The sequence below is a fragment of the Antedon bifida genome, chromosome 4 (assembly GCF_963402885.1).
Source record: "Antedon bifida chromosome 4, ecAntBifi1.1, whole genome shotgun sequence".
Taxonomy (NCBI): Eukaryota; Metazoa; Echinodermata; class Crinoidea; order Comatulida; family Antedonidae; genus Antedon; species Antedon bifida.
Window position 1 is genome coordinate 19,074,261 of NC_136229.1, and position 23,331 is coordinate 19,097,591.

The 23,331-nt window shown below is 33.5% G+C and overlaps 2 protein-coding genes across 4 annotated transcripts; one reads left to right on the forward strand and one right to left on the reverse strand.

Annotated features, from left to right (window-relative positions):
• The first annotated feature begins 35 nt into the window (after positions 1-35).
• On the forward strand, positions 36-13,038 carry LOC144841478 (WD repeat-containing protein 13-like). Of its 2 annotated transcripts, XR_013612029.1 has the most exons (15): positions 36-184; positions 692-747; positions 978-1,069; positions 1,314-1,359; positions 2,341-2,483; positions 2,964-3,046; positions 3,284-3,424; positions 3,731-3,897; positions 5,786-5,929; positions 6,074-6,132; positions 6,451-6,570; positions 7,013-7,131; positions 8,218-8,366; positions 8,697-8,789; positions 12,963-13,038. XR_013612029.1 is itself a non-coding variant. In XM_078697814.1 (14 exons), the coding sequence occupies exons 1-14, from the start codon at positions 106-108 to the stop codon at positions 8,730-8,732; spliced, it is 1,434 nt and encodes a 477-aa protein (XP_078553940.1). In that variant the 5' UTR covers positions 36-105; the 3' UTR covers positions 8,733-9,184. The 2 variants fall into 2 exon arrangements, 1 of the variants encoding a protein (XP_078553940.1); XM_078697814.1 differs by lacking the exon at positions 12,963-13,038 and having other exon boundaries at positions 8,697-9,184.
• LOC144841476 (serine/threonine-protein kinase LMTK2-like) lies at positions 9,215-22,874 on the reverse strand. Of its 2 annotated transcripts, XM_078697812.1 has the most exons (12): positions 22,762-22,874; positions 21,625-21,826; positions 20,810-21,109; positions 20,164-20,291; positions 18,648-18,735; positions 18,147-18,280; positions 17,971-18,055; positions 17,637-17,761; positions 17,246-17,395; positions 15,965-16,925; positions 12,316-12,841; positions 9,215-12,138 (listed from the first exon to the last, which is right to left on the reverse strand). In XM_078697812.1, exons 2-12 carry the CDS (start codon positions 21,727-21,729, stop codon positions 12,119-12,121), a joined length of 2,622 nt encoding a protein of 873 aa, XP_078553938.1. In that variant the 5' UTR covers positions 21,730-21,826; positions 22,762-22,874; the 3' UTR covers positions 9,215-12,118. The 2 variants fall into 2 exon arrangements, with proteins under 2 accessions (XP_078553938.1, XP_078553939.1); XM_078697813.1 differs by lacking the exons at positions 9,215-12,138; positions 12,316-12,841 and adding an exon at positions 14,711-14,985.
• Between the last annotated feature and the right edge of the window lie 457 nt (positions 22,875-23,331).

Consider the following 23,331-nt stretch of genomic DNA (forward strand, 5'->3'; position numbering starts at 1 on the left):
GTAATAGAAAATATGCTACAATTTTGTTATTGTTATTTGTTGTAGGTCCGGCCGCCGTAACCTCAAGGTGTGGTGTAAACAAAAAACGGAATCAATCGCCGAAAAATGGCCGCTGTTTGGCAGCAGGTTTTAGCAGTAGATGCTCGATATAATGCTTACAGAACTCCAAATAATCCGCAATTCAGTTAGTGATATTATTTTTTTAGTGACTAAGTATTAGTAGTCAAAGATAATACTAAAAAATGCTAGGCCTAAAAAGATCAATTCCAGGGCAGGGCCGTTCTTGTTGTTGTACTGAAGCTAACTAATAAAAAAGGTGGGTCTGACCGGCTAGACTAGGCTAGTTGAGAGGAATCCTAGCCGCCTAGGCCTAGCTCTAGGAGGTATGCCCCGGGTATGCCTGAAAGAAATCATACGATCTAATAGTCAAATCGCTGTAAACATTCGCCCAATAAGGCCAATGAGCTCCAAGTATTATAGTATAGGCTATATAGCTTTGCAATTGCATAAATTCAATTTTTCAGATGCATGCAGTGTTTTAGATATATTTTTGCCCTATATCTAAATCACTGTATTGATTGTACTGATACTGATCATTGATGATTGTTTGTACAAGATTAAATACACCTCCTGGCACAATTCAATCTTAAGATTCATACATTTCTATTCATTTATTATATTTATTTTACAGGAACCTTGTACATAAGAAGACGAAGTCAGCTTTTAAGGGAGCATGCCAAACAGGAGGTAGCAGAATTAGCTCTACTATTTGTCAAATAAAAACAATAACCAAAATCCCACAACACAAACACTGAATGTACCAGATGTACTTAATGGCAGACATTTAGAAGAACATTTGCAAAATGACACATAATACAATTATTACAAACATTTATTAAATTATATGATACAATTCTATTCATTTTTTACTATAATATTATTGTTTACATTGATATTGTTTTCTTTCCATTTCTAAGAATGATCCGCAGGTCCGTAGACAGTACTTAAAACAACGAACTCAATTACTAACGGAACGTTATGGAGCTACAATGTCTCTGTCTGATCACAGGTAACAAGCCACATGGAACTAACATACATTTACAAATAGCATACCACAATAATAATACAAACAACCATAGTTGGTCGTAGTTTCAACAACTAACCAAGTTCCCGGAATTAAATTATAGGCCTACAAATATTAAATATCACCACTGATTTCCTTATTCATAGTTAACTGTATCTAATACAATAATAATTAAAATCAAATCAAAATATGATTGAAGATAATTATTCACCTGTTTATTACATTTTAGTGGAAGTCTGTGGAGTAGAAACGCAAGTGTTCGTGGGAGTAGAGGAGTAAGTAAATCAAACAAGCAACACAAATTTTAAGATCAGATTTCTTACAAAATTAAACATTTTTTTAATGAAATATTGAGAGACTCGACATCTAATTTTTTCCTGTAAAGACTATTTTTCTTAATCTCTCTTGGCCTCTATAGCAATAGGTGGCTAATAAAATGAATTGAAAGAATGAGGAACAAAAGTTGTAATTGTAACAATAATGCAAAATTTGTTGTCTTGTGTTTTATAAAGATGGTACCAATGTATTTTGAAAATAATTAAAGTACTATTTACATTAAAAAAATTGTCAAGTAAATGATTTCTGCAATTAAGAATGATATATAACATGTGCTTATATTGGAATAAAATCCTCAAACAAGGAATGAATGAGCCTTCATAATTAAGTTAAATACACTGATGGTTGGTTCACAACAAAATGATGTAATACTTACTTAAAACTATTGGTAATATCGTTCATATAACTTTAATACAAAATATTACCAAGGTCGTATTTCCAAGTCATCACACAAATTTGCTGCACTTGATATTGTACCACCAATCTTAAAGTTCAGCACTCAACACCATTATACAATACATGGGAATGCAGAAAAAAACCAGGAAGGAAATCTTACAGATTCCCTCAATTGTTCCAGCAGGAAATGTGTTTCCTTTGGGATAGTGATAAAAAAGAATATTACCGGATTGCAGTGTTGTATAGTTGGTAAACGATAACAACGTGTGTGTATATAGCCTATTAATATATTTAATGTGTGTTCACATTATCAGACACATAGAACTATATATATTGAAAATCCAATAGTCATGCTAGGCCCTTACTCCATTACACCTCTTTAGCATGAGTCCACACTTTCCCATGTAATTAGCCATCCATTGAGAGGGGACAACTTCATGTTTCTATCTTCTTTCTGTGTGTTTTATTGGTACTGTATTCGAAATGCTGATACAATATTTTTAACGTAATTACTTTCTTAACAGAGTTTAGATGACCTTGGAGGAGAAGGGTCATTCCGCACCCACAGACGTCAACAGAGCAAGGGTTCCTACAAATCAGAAAACATGAGCCCAGGAGCTGTTGAGAGTGTGGGTCTAATACCGACTAGAAATGCGGAAGCTAGCAGGTGAGGAAGGATAGAGATGCCAACAGAATGTTATGTTATGGTTAATTGGTGTATTGGGTAACCTGTATACTTAATACAAGGCAATCTAACAACAGGACTCGGAGCTCGTCTTGCCAAGATAGGAACTCGTAACAGTCCTTTGATTTTATGTCTGACTGCGACAAATACCAACATTACTGTACCACCTACATATCCTCCATGGCGCAGTGTCTGTTAATGGACGTGGAACTGATCGTGTCGCAGCCACAGATAAACCCTCTGATCTACGGAGCTCAGCTCATCCTTATTGCCTTGCTTAACAGAAAATCTTTTTTATTTTAAATTAATGCAATTTATTCATTGAGTACTTGATGACCCTTCAATTAAAAACCATTTTATAATGAACGCAAAATAGACCTAGTAGTACCAAGAACCCTGGTCCAAAAGTTAGGTGGTCTTCTTTAATTGGAGGAAGATCTGTATTTTTTTCATTCATTTCAGGGCTATGGCTGGTGATACAACAACGGCCGAGAACTATGCATTTGCTGGCATGCATCATATATTTGACCAGCATAGAAGTGCAGGTATAAACAATATGAATATTCATGAATATTTAAAATAAGTAATAAAGGTCACCACATTATTTAAATTAAAAAATCCCTCACAAAAGACAGACAACTTCTTTTATTTGCAATGCAAATATAGGGTACTTTCTATTTACATAAGAATATACAGTTCTACTGGTATAAACAGTTTTGGAAATTATTATATTTTTGCTTTTAAGTAAAAACAATATTGATTGAGTTCTATTTTTATTATAGTTACTTGCGTAAAGTTTGCAAACGATGACAAATCGCGCATAGCATGTTGCTCGCTAGATGGTAATCTCTCGGTCTGTCAAGTCCTTCCAGAACCTGCGACGGTCGTATGCGTTTTCAAAGGTCACACTCAAGGGGTTAAAGGTAATTCACAATTATGCAGTGTATTTAATTAATTTACAGTGAGGGTACCTGTGTTAGGCATTTAAAAAGTAAAAAAGAATAATTAGGGTGCTGTTGTGCATGACATACTGCAGTAACTGCAGTAATACAATATATTTGGGTTTGTCCCTGGTAGTTGTTTTGTTTTAGTTGAAACTGCCAAGTGGTCAATTCTTTCCAGGGAAGTTCCCTAACTTTTTTCCCTGCACTTTTGATTTGCCACGTCTCAATTGCCACAAGTTTAATATGTAATCTTTTATAAATATAGTTATTCAATTTCTTTGACAGATTTTTGTTGGTCGTTGTCGAATGACCTGTTACTCTCCGCTTCATTAGACACAACTGCTAAACTTTGGTCCATCAGTTCTGGGTCATGTTTGCGGACAGTACAAGATCAGGCCAAAGGTCAACTATTATCATGTACATTCCAGCCAGTTAATAACAATATGATTGTTGTATCCTTACAAAAATATACTGTACCATTTACTTCACATGGACCGATCCTCCCCAATCCTCAAATTGGAAAAGTTTGTTAAAACCACTGTGTGAGCTTTGAAATCCAATAAACTTTTTCAAAATGTTAGCAGCTATGAGCGTTCACTGGCTAAACCCAGGGGCCCCTGAGCTCATGGGGTCCCTAATCAGTGCTCCAGCGTTGGACCACTTTAGGGTTCCTAAACCAGAGGACTCGGGTAATTTGTGGGTAACCTGTATAGGACACAATGGTTTTAGGAAACTGTCATTTGTATTTTACAGTCCACTCACCGGCTTGGAGAATTTTGATAGTAACAAGTTTTATTTAAATATGCATGCATTATGCTACATAAATATATTGAAACGACAAAGAAGTGAAAACAAAACTTACCAACTGATTTCTTCATCAATAAAGTGAATCAAATATAAGATAACTTATTATATATATAGCTCTATTATCAAACAGAACAAGTTTTTAACTAAACAAGAGTGAATGAGATTTGTGTTAATTAACGAAAAATTCATAATGTAAACACCTAGAAACTGAAATGAAACCTAAGCAGTATCTATTAGATTACTTTTGATTCAGTTTAAATCTTGTTTTACTTATGACATGCTGTAATGACCTTAATATGGCACAAATATACAGTAACCATACACATCTTCTGCCTTTACACAGATTGGACAAAATCTTGTAACACCAAATTAATGAAAATCTTCCCTAATTGTCCATGTTTTCCTGGTGTATCTGTTCTATCCCTTTTCGGCTGACTTGGCCTTGGTGGCTATGGGCCGAATGACACAGCGTAACCCTTAGGAATGAGATATTTCCCCCTGTGTGCTTAAAGCTAGTGTGTTATGAAAAAAAACTATATTGGCTTATGAAAGCCTATGCCTATGAAACTCTTATATTATCTATTAAATCTTATATAAGGAAGTACAGTACTGTAATGAATTAAATATCAGGAACTTAAGTGGGCCTCTCAGTGGTAAGTCCACCAGGATAAGTGGATGATGGAATGTCTAGTTTTCACTTTATACTATTAATAGTACATTTGTCATAATCGAGAGTGACTAAGAGAATATTATCAGTCCACAAATGACATGAATATAGAGTGGAAAGTCAAATCATGGTGAACCAAGCTAAATGAATCATTACATTAATTAATAATGTAAAAATGGAGTTCAAAACAAGTTCAAGGTGTTTACAGTAACTGCACCAAATAATGGGAAGATTAACACCTGAGCGTTGCACATGCTTAATAGACCGTTGACACTACTTCTTATTGTATTCATGATATTCCTTAGGTTTCCCATTGAGATTTGTTTCCTGTTAATTCCAAGGAAAGGAAGGAAAAACCTCATTTATTTGAATTAATCTTAATTCTAACGGGTTCTTGACCATTTCAGCATTAGCGCATTGTGACTGATGGATTTAGAAATACTTAATTTATATTGTGGATTAGATTTTGATTTCTTTGTGGTTTCAATTAATCCTTTTTGTTTGCTTTAGTGTTAGTAGATTATTTAGGTCATTTTTACCACCTGGTGCCACAATATTTTTTGATATATACAAAGCAATATCATATAATAGTGAAGGATCAAATTCATCAGATTTCTATTACTGTATACCCTCATATAAACTAAACCTAAGTGACTTTATACTAAATGGGATTTTCTCCTGTAGATTTGAATATTGGGGATTTGGGGACGGAGTGTGGTTATCTAAGGTATCTATTTGATCCAACTATGATCTTTTGTGTGTGGCAAGGGGTGAAGAAAGGGTGCTTCACATCAATTCAAAAGAGTCAGTAACAAAATTATTTTCGGGAATTCAAACGAAACTTCTAAACTTAACATTGCACTTAGACTGGTAGCAGCAAAGGCCATGTACAGGTGTTCAACATCTCTACAGGCAAGCCTTTCAAAGGAGGCCTAGGCAAGACACTAGGCCGGGTGCTTTCTCTAGAGTTTGACGAAGATGGACAGAGATTATGGGCTGGAGATGACAAGGTTTGTCAATCAACAGGCATATGCATGTTTGAGATACCTTTTATGTAAAATACACAGCAGTAATACATTTTAACTTCCAGAAAATTCCAAAATTTATTTTTGGTTGTGCTTTTTACAAAGTGATAATTATAATATTTCTTTTAGGGTACAATTACATCATTTATTTATGAAACCGCTTCTGGGAAATTGACCAAAAGCAAACGGTAAGAAAATATCACGTAAGCATGTTGTCTTTAACATAACAAAAATGTGCTTTGTAATTTAATAGCTGTTGAGCAAGAAATAGAAAGAAAGAATTTCCTGGTTCTTGGAAAAATGTAATTAAACAGTACTGTAGCCCTATTCATTGGATATAAGCCAAACTGTTAAGGGATATATTTGTATATAAATATTTGTATGTAAAATGACATATCCACCAACACATTACATTTTGCTACTTGGGTGTAACTTCCGTGATACAAATAATGTTAATGATGGCAGTGTATGTTAAAAACCTAAAAATAAAATTGTTCATTTTGTAGAATTAACGTGTGCGAAGGCAGTCCTGTAACGTGTATCTCATTCCGTTCGTGGGTCAGTCGGGAAGCAAGAGATCCATCACTATTGGTCAATGTGGCTGTAAATCAAGTGTGTCTTTACAAGTACGTAAGGTTAAAGGTTAATTAAACAAGCAAATGACAAGATTTTCATTGATAATCATTGTGATAAGTGTTAATAATACATGTGCACTTTAAAGAACCTAGTACATCTTTCAAGTAGGGGGTTACCCCGGTGTACTAGTATACACACAGCCACTGTCACTCATCAAGAGGGCCCCTTGATTGTCAGCATATGCTGTTTAGGGTCACCCTCTATAAATAAGGTGTAATAAATAAATAAATGATTAATAATGATTACACCACAAAAGAGTAACATTTACAACATTCACAAAATACACAATTTTTAGTTTTCAGAGAGTCCGGTATTTGGAGAGTTGACTGTATTACTACAGTATAATAAAATGACATTCTAAAAATAGATTTTACCATACACGGATTATATTATTGTTGAAAGTGAATGCAAATTATTTGTTGTTCTTTCAAGGGTAATGGGCAAAGACGGAAACCTTCAGTTGAAGAAAACATTTGCTATCAAGCACAAACGAGAAGCAATTCGCAGTAGCTTTTGTCCCCTAATGTCATTCAGGGAAGGGGCATGTGTGGGTAAGAAAAAAATGAGAATATAAATATAATGAGTGCAATAATAAAAAGTGTGTAGTTTGGACCAATCCCGTTCTCATATTCATCTAGTGTAATACCGTGGAGTAACGGCTATGAGCGCTCACTGTCTAAACCCAGGGGCCCAGTGCACAGAGGACAAAACATGCATCAAAATATGTCTAAAAAGCCTGAGGCCTCCAGCGTTGGAGGGCCACTTAGGGTTCCTACACCAGGGGCCTCAGGCCTCTACGTTATGCCACTGGTGTAATATTGTATTATATGGACAATTGATATATTTACATTTCAGGAATATGTTCTTAATGTGTTTAAAAAAAATCTGAAAACGTGGCAATGTTTATATTGTTCAATGTTAATATTCATGAACCTTATAATACAGTCACAGTTTTAGTTTCAATGTCAGTTATTTCCTTGATCTACTAATAATAAATGTACCGATCATTTGAAGGTACTATTTAAAAAAAACCTAACAGGCTTCAGTCACGTCCTAGACAAGGTCTATTATAAGTTATTATTTCCCTGTTTTGGTCACCAAAAAACTCCCCTAAAAAATATAATAATAAGTACATCTGTTACTACTCTACCTATTCAATTGGAGGATATGATGACAAACGTGGGATGGCTATATGCTATAATGACATTAACAGAATTTAGTATGGAAAGCAACAATGTGCAACATACAAAATATTAATTGTGAAATTGGCTGTGTCACTTATGATGGAACATTAAATGATATTTTCCCATGGAACCAGGAAACCCTTGGCAATTTACAGCAATTGAATATGCATTTCTCAGTATAAAGTGAAACCACATTCTAAATAGATTATGTAAATATTTGGCATTGTGTGTATAGTGAATTTACAAATAACAAGAAAAAACAGCAATTATTTCAAACAAATCGAATTTAAGAAGTTTAAAGGTAATCAATAACTGCAGGTCGATAACCTTTGAGCAAAATATCTAGAAAAACACTTTCTCAAATGATCATAGAAAAAAAATGAATTTTATGAAAAAAATATGTTATTGAAAAGGAGACTAGTATTTATAAACTTTTCAAATCTTCATTTGCAGTGACAGGCAGTGAGGACATGTGCGTATATTTCTTTGACATTCAACGTTCAACTAAACCGTGCGTTAACAAGTTACAAGGTCACTCAGGTCCTGTTCTCAGTGTATCGTTTAACTATGATGAAAGCCTGTTAGCTTCATCGGATTGCAATGTAAGTATATATGTTTAAAAGGGGGTATCCTAGACAATTCTGGCAAGTGACAAGGAGGGCACACTTATCTGGGTTGGTGTGGGTGATAGGTGTCTCAATTTTATCACATCACTGGCTGTCTACACAATATCAACTATGCACCTATTGTAATCATTTTGTACATGCTCAGAATGACTTTTTGACTCGATATGCTAGTGGTGCGTCATGAAAACAAAATGTTGCTATTAACACATCACAAACTATGTACATTTGAAAATTAATACAAAATGAGAATGACAAGCTATAATTACAATGCATATCATTCACTGAAATAATGATTATTTCTTACAGGGACTGGTAATAATATGGAAAAGAGAACAGAAATGAAGTTATACAAATCATGAAATGAGCATGCACTGTTCTATTCATTATCAGGACTATTTGGTAATTTTAACAGACAACAAATAGAGAGCTCTGTTTCTTCAAAACCTATGTTTTGGCATTGTATATACTGTATGTAAATGATAGATATTTAATATAATAATAGTACTACTGAAGAATATACCTTTTGTTGTTCCCTGTCTTAAGCGCAATGCAAGTCAATTGACCAATCACAACTTTTGCTTGTCATTGGTCAACTCCCTTGCGTGGTGTTTACGTCGTTACACATGGATAGTTACAGAAGACACAAGCATATTAAGATAAGAATAATATGTCTGTGTTTTGGTGTACAATATGTATGACACAAAAAATATACAGTAATATCAATATATGTTATGTGTTCAAACAATTATGTGATTTGTAAGCCCTTTGGGCACAACAATTTGAAAAACGGTGCATTAGTGTATGCAATAAAAAAGACGACAAACTTGATTTTCTGTGTTCATTTATTTCCTATGAATATATAGATTAATTTCACTATTGCATCAATACCATTTTTTTATTACAATATTTGATAATTTAACACATCAAATTTTATAAAAACATTCCAGGTTGTAAATTTTCACTTATACAATATAGAGTATTTTTACTGAAAGCACTCATTATTAAATAATTTTTATTCTTATTAGTGTCCTCAATACTGTGTATATATAAACACTGATTAAAGCCTTGTATACACTATCAAACTTTATGTGACAAAAAAATGTGATATGCCCATATATGGACATGATGATGTCATATCACTACCATATTTGGGCACATGAAACTTTTTTGTCAAACTAGTTAAATAGTGTAGAAAGAGCTTTTAATGCATACTAGTGCTGTATGCTACTTTAAAATAATAGTGATCTTATATTTTTAAAACTAAAACGTCTATTATTGTAGTAGCATAACTGTATAAATGTGTCCATATTGAGAAAAGTACTAGTTTTTAGCAGCAAGATTACAACACAAACTGTTAATTTCACACCTGGTAAAACTATGTAGACATTGTACAGAATCAAAGAGAAAATACCAGTGTACATTATTAGAATTCATTAAATGTGCCTAATATGGAAGTGATATGCCCAAATATGGTAGTGATATGACATGTCCATATATGGGTACATCACATTTTGTTTTCAAATAAAGTTTGATAGTGTAGACAGAGCTTAAGGATAAGGCCATTCAAAAAAGTCATTGCTCTGATTTTAGCAGTGTGGAGTACGATACACGTGCACGTCCTGCATTCACCAGCCTTGCGTGGCACAAAATTCTAAACATTTTTACAAAAAGCTGCCATGTAACAATTCAATAGTATCAGTTTTAAGTAGAACCTTTACCGTGCAATTAACTAGGTTTTAAGTGGTGTAAACAAATCATGAAAGTATGGACTTAAAGTAGCCTGTTCCTCATCAAAACTAGTAACAATGAACACATTGCACATTCCTGCCAACAGTTTCAGAGAAGTCAAATTATCACTTAAAGAAATAATATAGTAATGAGGTAGTAGTAGCCCTAGAGGCATAGTAAGACACTATATAATCAAGAACAGCCAAATAATTAATGAAATGTCAATACAGAAAACCAGAATTTTATTACTACTGAGTCAACCATTCCCAACCATTGATTGATTGAACATATAGAAGGCTTCAAACCAGACCAACTTCAGAGGGCTCAATTCCAGTAACTTACAGTATTGTTTTCCTCATTACTTTATGAACAAAATTTGGCAAATTGAATATCGGGGGACTTATAAAGCATGGGCAAACAATAGAAGGCGCTTTACTTTTACAAATTCATCCAAACATAGAGGTCGCTATTAAATTTAACCAAAATGGATAGTAGAGTCTATTGGTAAATTTCTGCAATATCATGTCTTTTTATATCCAAAATAATCATGAGAAATTGCACTGGGAAATCACATGAAATATGGGGAGCTATCGAGAGACTCGAGAGGTCTAATATTGAATGTTTAAAATACAATATTTCATTCAAATGTATATAGATTTTTGTGGATATATAGTGCTACCAAAACACACAGAAAAATAAAACAGAAAGAATATTCCAACACAGACACACCTATATATTAAAAAACCAGTACATTTATAATACAAATTAAAACCAATTATAACCCAATATATACATTTCATTTCTCTTCTAAAAGAAGTTGGCAAAATCACAGAAAAATCCTATACGAAGACACATTGAATAAACGGTATAAAAACGAGCACATTAATACTTAAAGCCATCTGTGTAGTATTATCTCATTCTTTGGTGCAATTGGGTGAAATCAGGATCTAAATGTGGTGTTTGGCTGTCCAAACATGGGAATATTGCTACCCTAAAGTGTGTTTACACACAGAAGAATTTGGTGGGTCATAGTTCATCTATCTATATTACTGACACTTAGAATGTGAAAAGAACTGTTCTATCAATAATATCTAACAACACAAAAACAGTTCTATAAAAACATGTCCTTTTGCCAATCAACAAACTACCAACTGGACTATGCACATATTAAAATATTCTAATCAAAACACTATATAAATGTATTCTATGGATGGAATCTTTACAAGGTTTTAAGCTACCTATCAGCTATCAAAAATCCAAGGTTTCTTTTTCAATATTACAGTAGTACTTATATTCATTAAAAATGTTATATTTATTTCTAAACAGACAATTACTTTTGTAGTACAAATAAGAGGATTAAAATTAGAAATTGTGGGTCAGTGGGCTAGCAATATATTGGACTAGCAGCATTTTTGCTAGTAGTGTAAAATCTACAGATGAATATCCCAGTGTATCTATAAGACATACAGTGCCCTAATTACCTAGACATTTTGGGCTAGCAATATTTTGGGCTAGCAAGAACATTTGGCTAGTTTAAATTCTACAGATAAGTATGCCAATGACCTATTGAGACAAATATGTGCCATAATTACCTATTAATTTACCAGTTAATTAATTCTTCTTAGATTGTTTAATTATATTTGTAAAAAAGTGCTTTGTTGGCTAGAAATTTAAACCAAACAAGCTTTGTGAACTATAGGAAAAAATCCAAAAATTGAGCCACCACCATTAAAAAAGAAAAAATACAACCCATTAATTTAGAAACCATGATTTCAAATCTTCATATTTTTCTCAAAATTAAATTTTAGCCTAAAATATTATTATCCAGTAACTGAAAATAACAGTAAAAATTGAACAATTAAATATATTATACATACTTTAAATTGTATCATAATCTCTGTGTAGTAGACATATCAAACAACAAACAAAAGATCTCACAAAAAATGGTTACTGGAGTGATTTTTGTAACAAAACTAGAAAGGTATCCGTTCATTGATTTTTCAGATCAAATCAGTTGAGACTGTGAAGAAATAAGAAATAGATTAATAAAAGTATTATCATAAAGACAATTAGTATGGAGACAGATTAATTTGTAGTACTAGTAGTATATACCCTCCTTTGGAACAACCTTATTCAGAAGAACACCCCTATTGTTAACAGTACAGTGCCACTGTGTAGCTCTGGTATGATTACTTACCATTGTTACCATTTTGAGCACCATCAGTTTCTTCACTTCCATTAGTTTTGACCTCCACCCAGCTGCCAACATCCTCTTGTTTCATATTATCCACTTTTTCAGCAAGACTCTTACTTTCCATTGGGTTTTCTACATCTATTAAACTTTCCACTTCAACCAGACTTTCTACTTCTACTGGATTATCCTCTATTAGGTTCTCCACTTCCACCAGATTCCCTGATGGAAAAGATCCTTCTTGAACCTGTAACTCTGTAGCCTCCATCTTCTCTGGAGGCTCTGTGAAGCACTCTTTACTTGATTCTTCCATCAAAGATGGTACACTGACCAAAGAATCAGTCATGGCAGAATCAGCACTCACTGGAAACTCTGTAATATTATCTCCATTAGAATCTTTGACAGAAGAATTTACAATGGTGTTTCCATCAGAAGTGGAAACATCTAGTGGTGAGGTTGGATCAATCTGGAAGTTGTAGACAGAAGGTTCGTCATCAAACTGCACAGTCTTAAAAGCACCATCTTCTAATTGCTATGGAATAAATAAATAATAAATCTATATTTTTTTTCATGAAATAGGTAAATGTTTCACATTGGTACATTTTAAGTAAAGACTCATAAATGCTTTATTTTTAGGAATTTATTTTATATAGGGATGGTTGACTGAATAATGTAAAATTTTCTATCAGCGCCTCGTTGTGCGTGCCGATAAGACATCAGAATCAAAGAGAATGGTCTATCTTGCAGATAAAAAACAAGGCATTAGATGTGCAGTTGGCCTTGCCAATAGGAGTTTCATGCATAGTCGACTGTGCCGATAGCCACACCTATAGAAAACTTTAGCCTCATCCTTATTTTTACAATGTATAAGAACTGGACTGAAAATTATCATAAAAAAGGAAATTGAAAAGAAAGAAACCTGCCACCTGGGAATATCAACATGCACATTGCATAGTGGAGCACTGACAATGGTATTAACTAAAAAGTGCTACAGTATATTCTAACGATTGTAATTAGCTATACTCTCAAGTTAAAACTAAACAGACTTAAAATGATATGGTTTCCACACAACAGGCTGCTAAATTTAAATATTGATTAAAATTTAGCATAGTTGAAACTTACTTAAAGTACTCTAAGATTCTGGTATACTAATACGCATATAACAGGAGGTCTGTCCACAGAGTGGCCAATCACTCAATCCACATCAGTGTAATGGAAATGTCTCGATGATTAACTATTTGCTGACTTTGATACTGTTTGTTATATACTAAAATGCCATACATTGTCATGCAGCTGTTAAGTTTCTTATTATAATATTATTATAGAATGTTAAGATGACATACCAGTAAAGATATCAATAATATAATTATGAATGTTACAATATTTTAGTATGCAATAAAAAAAATAAAAATCCGGGGGTCAGGGAGGGGTGCTGACTAAAAAAAAACAAACACTACTTTTATTATGAATATCAACCATTATTATCATCAGAAAATAGAACGGCAAGCAATTTAATATACTTCCAAAGCACTTTACACAATTAAATCTTTCAAAGTACAGATAGATTTTCTATGGAATAACACTAAAGCCAGGATATACACTATTTCTAGTAACTAAAAAAAAACATGCGATAGTGTTCTTATATTGTACTTATTAATATGTAAAATAGTGTTATAGTAATAAATTATATATAATTATATAGTAATTTGTTAATTGCTAATACTTAAGTACATGCTAAGCTTATATATTAGATTCTAGATATATCATCATTATATAACACTGTACAAACAATGGGCAAAAAAGCACAATCAAATTTACTGTATATAAAATAATCTATTAAATGTAATTATATAAAGCTTCATTAAATTGTTATGTTAATAGTCTTGTAGTCTATAAAAAGAATAAAACAAAATATATTTATTAGATTTATGTATAAGATATTGAATAAGATATACTTTGCAATGTAACATGCTTCAATTTTTATTACTAAACTAATGGTAACAAGGATTTAGGAAAGTTGGAAATCATTAGCCCAGGATATGAAAGTTTGTATTGTAAAGCTCTGTCTACACTATGAAACTAGTTTGACAAAAAAAAGTGCCCAAATATGGTATTGATATGCCCAAATATGGTAGTGATATGGCATCATCATGTCCATATATGGGCATATCACATTGTTTTGTCACATAAAGTTTGATAGTGTAGACAGAGCTTTACAATACAAACACAAGATTTCTAACTAATAAAAAAAAAACTTGACTGAGAAAGGAGATTACTATGACTTGAAAAATTCTGATAAAAGGACCATTAGGTAAATCAATTAAAAAATAATTGTAATTGATTTAAGTTTGCATCAAAAGTAACAATACTCTGTCATACCAAAGTAAGAATTAAAGTATCATAGCATAGGAAAAATCATTTTAAAAGGGTTAACTTAAAAAGAGTATCTATGGGAATAGAACCAAGCACCTTAACCGAGGAGGAAGCAACCAAGTAAACAGGCACAGAAAGCATGCCACGGTGTCCTAAAAGCCTGCAGTAAAAAACAAAATATAAAGTATGCATTGTAGCATGGACAAATAATATTATTTTCCATAAGTGTTAATTGTGATGTTATATTGTTAGTCTACATACCTCAGTGTCAAAGGAATCATCAAGATAAACTAGGCAATAATCCTTTGAGTCAAATTACAGGGAGAGTAAAAAATGAGGAGAACATGAAAGAATTATAGTAGAGCGTATTTGTTAATAAATTATGTGATTTTAAATAAAGAAGAATAAGAAAATAAGGAAACTCCTATTAAATATTTGTTAATAAAGGGAAGGTGTACTGTAATTTAATGGACTACAAAAATGGTTAGCATAAAATCTAGGTTATATTCAATGACAGTTATATTAACCATAGGGTAATTTATTCAACATAGCATTATAAATATGGGTATTTCTTTGCTTTTAAGAGTTGACTTGGCAAAAAAATGTATTTTTATGAGTGGCCCCTGTGCCTGTATTGTTTCTAAGGTCTGGCTACACCATTGCTAATAATATAGGCTATAGGCTCAGACCAAAGTCTGAACATAAACCAATGAAATAAATTCTACATGATATTTTAATCTCTTAAAGAGATTCTTTAAAATCCCCTTACCAAACTTGTTGGCAGATGTTTTTATAACAATGATGTTACAGTAAATCTCCTGAGAGTTATAAAAATACTTAGAAATATTTAGGTTGACATTGTGAGAGCTGGTTCTACTGCAAATTCAATGTGTTGGTATTATACACGCCATGCAATAGTATAGCTTTAATAAGCTTCTTAAACACATACAAATTGTGTAAACAAACTACAGTATACTCCTCCTTGAAGATTCCTATTCATGGTACACTTCTATTAAGTGAGACAATATATGTTTAACATTAAGAGCAACCTGTAGGAATGAGCCTACAGTATATTAATATAAAAGAGGAAACTTCATTAAGGTGTCCCCTTAATAAGAGTTCTACTGTATCTAAATTGTATGAACAAATGCTTACTAAAAATCACGGCAAATAGTGAGAAAATCAGTTTTGGATTAGTCACACATGAATGAAGAATTACAAGACTATCACCTTTTTTAAAAGATTATAGCATAAACATACATTCAACAGCAATCAGACCTACCTTAGAGTTTGATTGTCGTAAAGAGCTCTTTCTCGGCCTGGCACCAAGTACAAGAGCTTCTGATGTATCATTCTGTAACAACCTCTCATTCTCCTCAGCTTCATTCTCTTCTTTGCCATTAACTTCTGTAACATTATGTGAAGTGTCATCAGTAATGGAAATGTTTAACACTTCAGATACAGCTGGTGAGAGTATGCCATTTGCTGGTGAAGTTGTATGACCCGATGGTGACATGGCATCAGCTTCTGAAGATTTTCCATTAAAGGTCATCTCTAGTGTATCAAAGGAAGTTAAGTTTGATGGTGAAAAGTTGTTAAGCTGCTTAATTGCGCCCAGAGCACCAATATGTACATCGGATTGTGGAAGTTCATCCTCCTCACTAGTCGTTGAGTCTAGTGTCTTCAAGCCATGTGTCAAGACCTGAGCTGCATCATTACTCTGCAGGTTGCCATACTCTGGCACATTACTCAGGTAGCTTTCCTCAATTGGGGTGTTAGGAGGTGTTTTTAAGAGATCTGCTGGAGTTTGGACTTCACTGGGATTGATAGTTAAATGTATATTATTCTGTGATCTGTTTGGATTCTGTAATATACAAGGATCCACCAGTTCATTTTGGACTACAACTGAGGAAGTCATTGGATTAGCAATACCAGCTGCTGAAGGCGGAATTATTGGTACATGATGTTCAACCACAACTTGGGAAGACATCGGAAGATTAGATGCAATACCGCCATTTAAATTTACATCTGAGATGGTAGCAGGTCTTTCTGAATCTTGCAGGTTCAGACGAGGTGAGTCCTTGGAGATAAAATTGGAATGCTTGAGGGAGTTCCACTTTTCTTGGAACTCTTCACGATCACTTTTGTCCTTATGAGATTTAAGATGATTCAGCAATTCTAAGATGTGTTGCATTGTGGGACGGTTTTCAAGAGGCTGCCAACAGAGCTGCATGATCTCCCACCTGAAGTAAAAGAAACACGCATAAGTTAAACCAGATGCATCTTTATGGTTACTAGTGACCTTCATTTAACAGGCTGTGACTTTCCACAACCCTCATGGTCTGTAAAAATGTCTACACTATTAAACAAACAAAATTGCAACAATATTCTTAAGTTCTGTCTACACTATTGAGTTATTTAGTGTGATGTGCCAAATATGGTAGTGATATGATGTCATCGTGTCCATGTATGGGCACATCACATTTTTTTCACATATAGTTTGATAGTGTAGACAGAGCTATATACTGGTTTATTGCTAAAAATATATCAAGCCAATCCTTACCATCTTCCAATATATTTGACTTGCAGTTGTGGCATCTCTAGTTTGGATTGCTGATTAATGATAATTTGTCTCATGACTTCCTCATCATTACAGTTTATGTAAGGAAGAAGTGCCCCTGTTGACAGCTCCCAGAGGACAACACCAAATGACCTGGAAGACAAATCAACAACATTTAATACATATGAAAACTAAGACCCTTTTCCCACTAATAGAAACTCTACAATGCAGCACCTCAGAACAAACATCTCTCTTGATGATCATCTTCTTCTATTAAATTGCCGCCTTCAACAAGCTGAAGATTTTGCAACTATGCAGAAGTTACCAGCAGTCATGAGCTTTCAGTTGTATGGAAATTTCATTTAAGATAAGATACATTATGTAAGCAGCTCACCAAACATTAGTATCTTTGGAAATACGCTTCGGTTTCACTACAGAATCTTTGACATCAAATCCATCTGGTGGCATCCATCGGATGGGTAACAGCTGGTTTACCGATGGTAACAGGTAATAATCTTCCTGCAATGAAACAATATAATCAGATTATAAATACTGTATCTGAAGTTTTGGTGCTAAATATATATATATCTTAGATCTGGCTCTTTCACACAAAAAACCAATCACTGATACATCTTTGGTAGGCATGCCAATAAAACAAAAGTACTGAAGTGTTAAAGTATGAATTGATATGTTGGGATAAAAACTTGCACAATGATAGTTTACCTTACCTTGTATTTTTCTTGTGCAAGTCCATAATGACCTATCTTTATTGAATCTAAGCTTGACAGTAAGCAGTTTCTTGTAGCAAAATCCCTAAAACAAAAAAGTAGATTTTAGAAAAAGTAATGTTATAATGCTATGGTATAAAATTGTTGATAAGATTTTAACAAAAATAAAGTCTTACTTAAGTACAAAGCCAGCCTGATGCATCAATGTTAGGCCACTAGCCAGATCACAGGCCCATCTTAACTGAGTATCTCTCAGGGCTAGAGAATGTCTATCCTCCCTGTGTTTCATCAGGTAGTCCTTAACATCACCCTACAAATTAAATATTAACATTTACTTAATAATATATATTTAATAAAATGACACATAATATATTTGTTGTTTTAATGGACCATAAAATTAAGCAAAAGGCATCATAATATCATATATATCTTGCCTTTCTATAATACTTAGTTATCAGTTTTGTGTGTGTTCTATTTTACAATAGTAATTGTAGTAGACTTCCTGCACTAACTACAATAGAATTACTGCAGCAAGTGCAATATAATTACTGCAGCAAGTACAATAGTATTACTGCAGCAAAGTGCAATATAATTACTGTAGCAAGTGCAATATAATTAAATGCAGTATTTGTAAAAATACAGATCTATATAAATGAAAGAAAAAAATGAGTACTTACTAAAGGTGCATGCTCCATAATTAGTAGAAATGGTATAGAGTCAATGCACTGTCCGAGCAGGGTCAGCATGTTAGGGTGGCGCAATTCTCTGTTAGACGAGCCAGGCAGGCAAAAGATGCAGACGAGTATAAGAAATATTGAGCATACATTCAATAAAGGTAAATGCAAAACATAACAATGCAAAATAAAATCAACAGAACAAGAGATTTTTAAACATTTCCATATCGTATAGCGCAAGTTCTTTCAAGTGAGTGTAGCAACCTTGTTATGGCAGTAATATTTGAACAGTAATAATTTAAAATTGGTTAGTATCAGTACTGTACTACTATACTCTCTATACTAATTATAATTGGGTCGAATTTAGAGAGTGGGCCAAATTGTGAGCATATTCAAGGGTGGGCCTATACATGGATGAGTATGATAGTTTCATCGCAAGTTAGTTTCTTTTTAATTAATTACTAAGTATTGCGCTCTGTTTTTTGTAGGGCGCCATATAAAACCTGTATAGAATAGAAACTAGAACTTTTTAATTTTGTTTAGTATAAACTGACAGTTCATATTAAAACTAAACAGTTCATCTCAATGAAAGGCATAATATAAGAATTGCTGTTTACTCAGTTCGATGCTCGCTATACAAATAATGTGTGTACAAATTAAGTGTGTGGAAATGTCATTAAGCTTTTGATACCATAATCCTGGTACTTATAGCATTATATAAAAAAGTAATGATAATTCCAGACTATACTTGGTTTTTGCTCATACAAACCATGGAGGAATTCTCAAACTTTATGATCAGGCACAGTTTAATATATAAATGAACATAATACATATTCATCATAAGGATTTAAGCATTTCACAGGCATAGGACTCGATTTAATTTCCCAGTGGGCTTCATTTCCCAAATTTTATTTCGCTACCTTAATATTAACATTACAAACAATACCATATTGGTTTTGTGATGTTAAATAAAGTGGATGGGGGGGAAGTGGTGGCATATTCCAGCCCCGATAATTGTTTCCTGGACAGTATTAAATCGAGCCCTGTCAGGTAGTAGAGGATGCAAATATGATTGATGGTTGACAGTATCCATTAGTTTAGAATATGATGCCATTTAGAAAGGATTCATAACATAACATACAGTACAGTAACATTTGCCTTTTATTTTAAATGATACATATGCCCGAGTGTCAAATCATGACGAGTACGACTGTATCTTGTCTGCTACGCCCCTACAACCACCTAGGTCATGGGACAACGAACCAACGATTCATATTTTAGAAACTGTAGACAGACCAGGAAGAAATTCCTTAAATTTCCACTTACTGTATATATTCAAAAATGCAAAATTTACATAATATTATTCAACATTGTGTAAGCTCCATCCCTTCTACAACATACACATAAGGAACAACAGTAATGAATGCAGAGAACGTTCATTCATTTAACATTGTGCAAAACCCTAGCATAAAAGGGTGGAGCTTACAAAATGTTTTATTTCATGGATCTGATATCTTACCTATGAGCCTGTACTTCTGCCAGAAATTGAACTTGTTCATCTCTTGAAGCCGTGTCCCTCAACTCCTTCACTACTACTTTACTTTTCTTGACACCGGCCTGTATTTTGCGTGCTTCTCCTAGTAAAACCTGGTACAAATCAATAACAAAAATTATAGCTTACCTGCAGGTAGATTACACAATTTTAAAGCAACTTAGAGCATTATAAAACTTGTATTTTGAACTTGAACTTTATTATCGCAATTCATTATATAAATTGAAGTTGAACATAGAATCTTCTATAAACAAAAAGTCACCACCAGTAGTACTGAACCACAAACTACAAACCCACAGCCATTTTTATTTGAGTGTCATCTAGCAATTATCTCATGCAACTAAAATTAATATGCGATTGTAAAAGTATACATTCTTTTGTCCACTGCACTTTAGAAGTCTTTGAATTTTTAAATAACCAAAGCTGTAGTGAAAACAGACTAGGTAAAGATGCTTTAAATATAATTATTAATATAAAATATGATGATCTGTCCTGGGTAATTGGGTGGGTGGTGAAAATTATTTCAGACTACCTCATGCTGGCTACGGCCCAGATAACTAAAATTGTGTGATGTGTGATTTTGTGTTATTATATATTCTATAAAATGATTTACTTTTCCAAACCAGCCATTTCCCAATTCATCAACATAGCTAAGCTGTGTTCGTGAAAACTGCATTGATGGATCATTTAGTAGCTTGATGTTAGCATGCGCTAACGACTGCCCTGTCAAAACCGGCGCGAGACTAGATACGTGTTGATCCAGACGTAGGTGGCTGATATCGGGCATTGGATCAACATTAGCTGGATCGTTGTATGGAGTGTTCTGCGATGGAGGTGTGAAGTCACCATAAAAGTTGTCATTGTTTTCACCTGGGCTTTCCTCCTGGTTGATAATTCCTTGTTCATCCTGCTTCTACAGGGAAAAAAACAATTTAGATTTATAATAAATTTCTTTTTAGAATTTGTTTTTTAAATAATAATTAAGCGCTACAAGCACAAGACATGAACTAGGTAGAAATTACGTTATTTCATATGCTCTGCGAAAGAGATGGGATTTCAGCAACTGTTTGAAGATGTCAATAAAGTTGGCATTCTAGATTGATTGTGAAAGAGTATTGCAAAGGATGGACCTGGAGCTGTGCAAGACAATGACCAGTCAGCAAATGTATGTCTGCCTGTTCTTGGTTGGAATAGTCGAGGCAAGGATATAGATGAATGATGAATATTTCTGCGAGTGTTTGATAAAGCAACATTAAAAAGTTTAAGACCAGTTTGGTCTAGTTTCATGCCCTTTAGATGATGGAATTTTGCTGTTGGTCCCTTTGCACACAAAAGTGAGTGCGAGTGTGCTATATAGATGCTACTTTGTCAGATGGGTTAATTTTGCATTATGCTTCAGGGAGGGGTATTATTAGCATAAAATCTTACCGGAAACAGTCTTTGGAAACACTGTGCACATCCAAGCAGCACAACAGTCAGTATAACCAATGTTGCAAGGGCCAACACTATTGGAAGTTCAAAAAGGTCCTCCATCTTCTGTCTGTTAGTCTCCCATGTCCAGTAGTAAGGAATGTTTCATTCAAAGATGATTACCTATAGGCCATCTGCTATTTTCACTTCCAATACTTTGCTAAAACCAAACATCAAAATTACTAATTATAAAATAAAAAAGTATTACTTTTCCAGGAACGTCTGTATTTCTTTAAAAAAAAGGTTTACCCTTCAATATGCATTGCATATAATACTGTTTTGTATCTTATCTATACAATATTTTTTAATCTTGTGCATTACTATATAGCCTATTATTATTAGTTTATCATTAGCTGTTAATTATTTCTAAAAAGAATATATCAGCATTTTTTCAGCAACAACTAGTAGAACTTAGAACTTAGCCCTTAAAAAGCAGCCTTTGCCACCTGGCAAAAGAGGCTGAACAGTTTACAATGATATCAGTCACGTTTGAAAAGTGCAGATGATAAACATTCATATTTACGTTTATTTTAAAATAATAGTTAATACCAATCAATGTTAAAAAATATAGAATATAAATTAAATTAACTAAATTCATAAATCTAGAAACGAAATGTATAAAAAAATGTATGACAATGTAGCTAATTGCGCCCCACACAAATTAGAGCTTCTAAAATATAATGCAACAATTAGCATAAATAATGATAAAAGCGTATATCTAGCAGTGCTCCATCCATATAGTAACAAACAGTAAACACCGGATGTTGATTTTTTATTGCGACCAAAAAATAAAACGCAGCATAGTGTAGCTAGCCTCTACCTTAGTCTACTATAGAGCCTCTAGCTAGTCTCCAGCCAGGCTTAGCTGGTAGTAGGCTACTAAGAGGCCTAACTAGGCCTAGGCCTATTATGAGCACTACCAAGCTAGCCTAGCATGCATGGAGTAAAGAATTATAACACCGGCCTACAAACAAGTTACCTACCTAGCTAGATACTAAGATAGTAGGCTACCCTGCCTATAGCCTGGCCTAGAAGAAAACAACAACGATAAAAACGGAAATATGGTATTGATACTACTAACGGTATACTACTCACAATTATGCAATATAATTTTACGGTTTTCTTTTTCAATATACGACAAGAAAACGAGTTATTCTGTGTTGTTTTTGACGAGATCGCAACCTCCCACTCTTTGCATTGACCGCTTTTGACCTATGAACTTTTGATTTATGGGACGCCCACTTTTAAAAATTGCCAGAAACGTTATGTCCTTCACTTTGTTGTGACGTGCTGCAAATACGTTCCGGATATTGCATGATACTGTATCATCGGGGAGATGTTTTACAACTCCCTGGTATCATGAAACTGTTTTACTGCAGTTACTGCAGTATAACGCTATGTATGCATGTTTTTTTATGATTATTACAATAACTTAGTGATCAAGCAATCCAAATCAAGTTATATAATAATATGTAATTGTCACCCACAACATGAAAAATTAAGATTATAAAATCAGATTTTGAATAGGCCATTTTGTAGTTTTAAAGTTATTCACTTCCGCAGAAAAAAAAACTTATGAAAAGTTGACTGGCAGCCAATTTGACTTATTATTGAAAAAGTATTTTTTGCTTTACTGTTATAGTTTTTTCAGCAGGTAAATAATTG

What these genes read in the sequence shown, in the direction of transcription:
- LOC144841476 (XM_078697812.1), bottom strand. Translation starts at nt 21,729, where the DNA reads ATGGAGGACCTTTTTGAACTTCCAATAGTGTTGGCCCTTGCAACATTG. An exon ending in GAAATGGCTGGTTTGGAAAA is followed by an intron (nt 20,292 to 20,809) that starts GTAAATCATTTT and finishes GATTTGTACCAG; the next exon opens with GTTTTACTAGGAGAAGCACG. An exon ending in TCCAAAGATACTAATGTTTG is followed by an intron (nt 17,396 to 17,636) that starts GTGAGCTGCTTA and finishes TTTGTCTTCCAG; the next exon opens with GTCATTTGGTGTTGTCCTCT.
- LOC144841478 (XM_078697814.1), top strand. Translation starts at nt 106, where the DNA reads ATGGCCGCTGTTTGGCAGCAGGTTTTAGCAGTAGATGCTCGATATAAT. An exon ending in TATGGGCTGGAGATGACAAG is followed by an intron (nt 5,930 to 6,073) that starts GTTTGTCAATCA and finishes TATTTCTTTTAG; the next exon opens with GGTACAATTACATCATTTAT. An exon ending in AATCAAGTGTGTCTTTACAA is followed by an intron (nt 6,571 to 7,012) that starts GTACGTAAGGTT and finishes TGTTCTTTCAAG; the next exon opens with GGTAATGGGCAAAGACGGAA.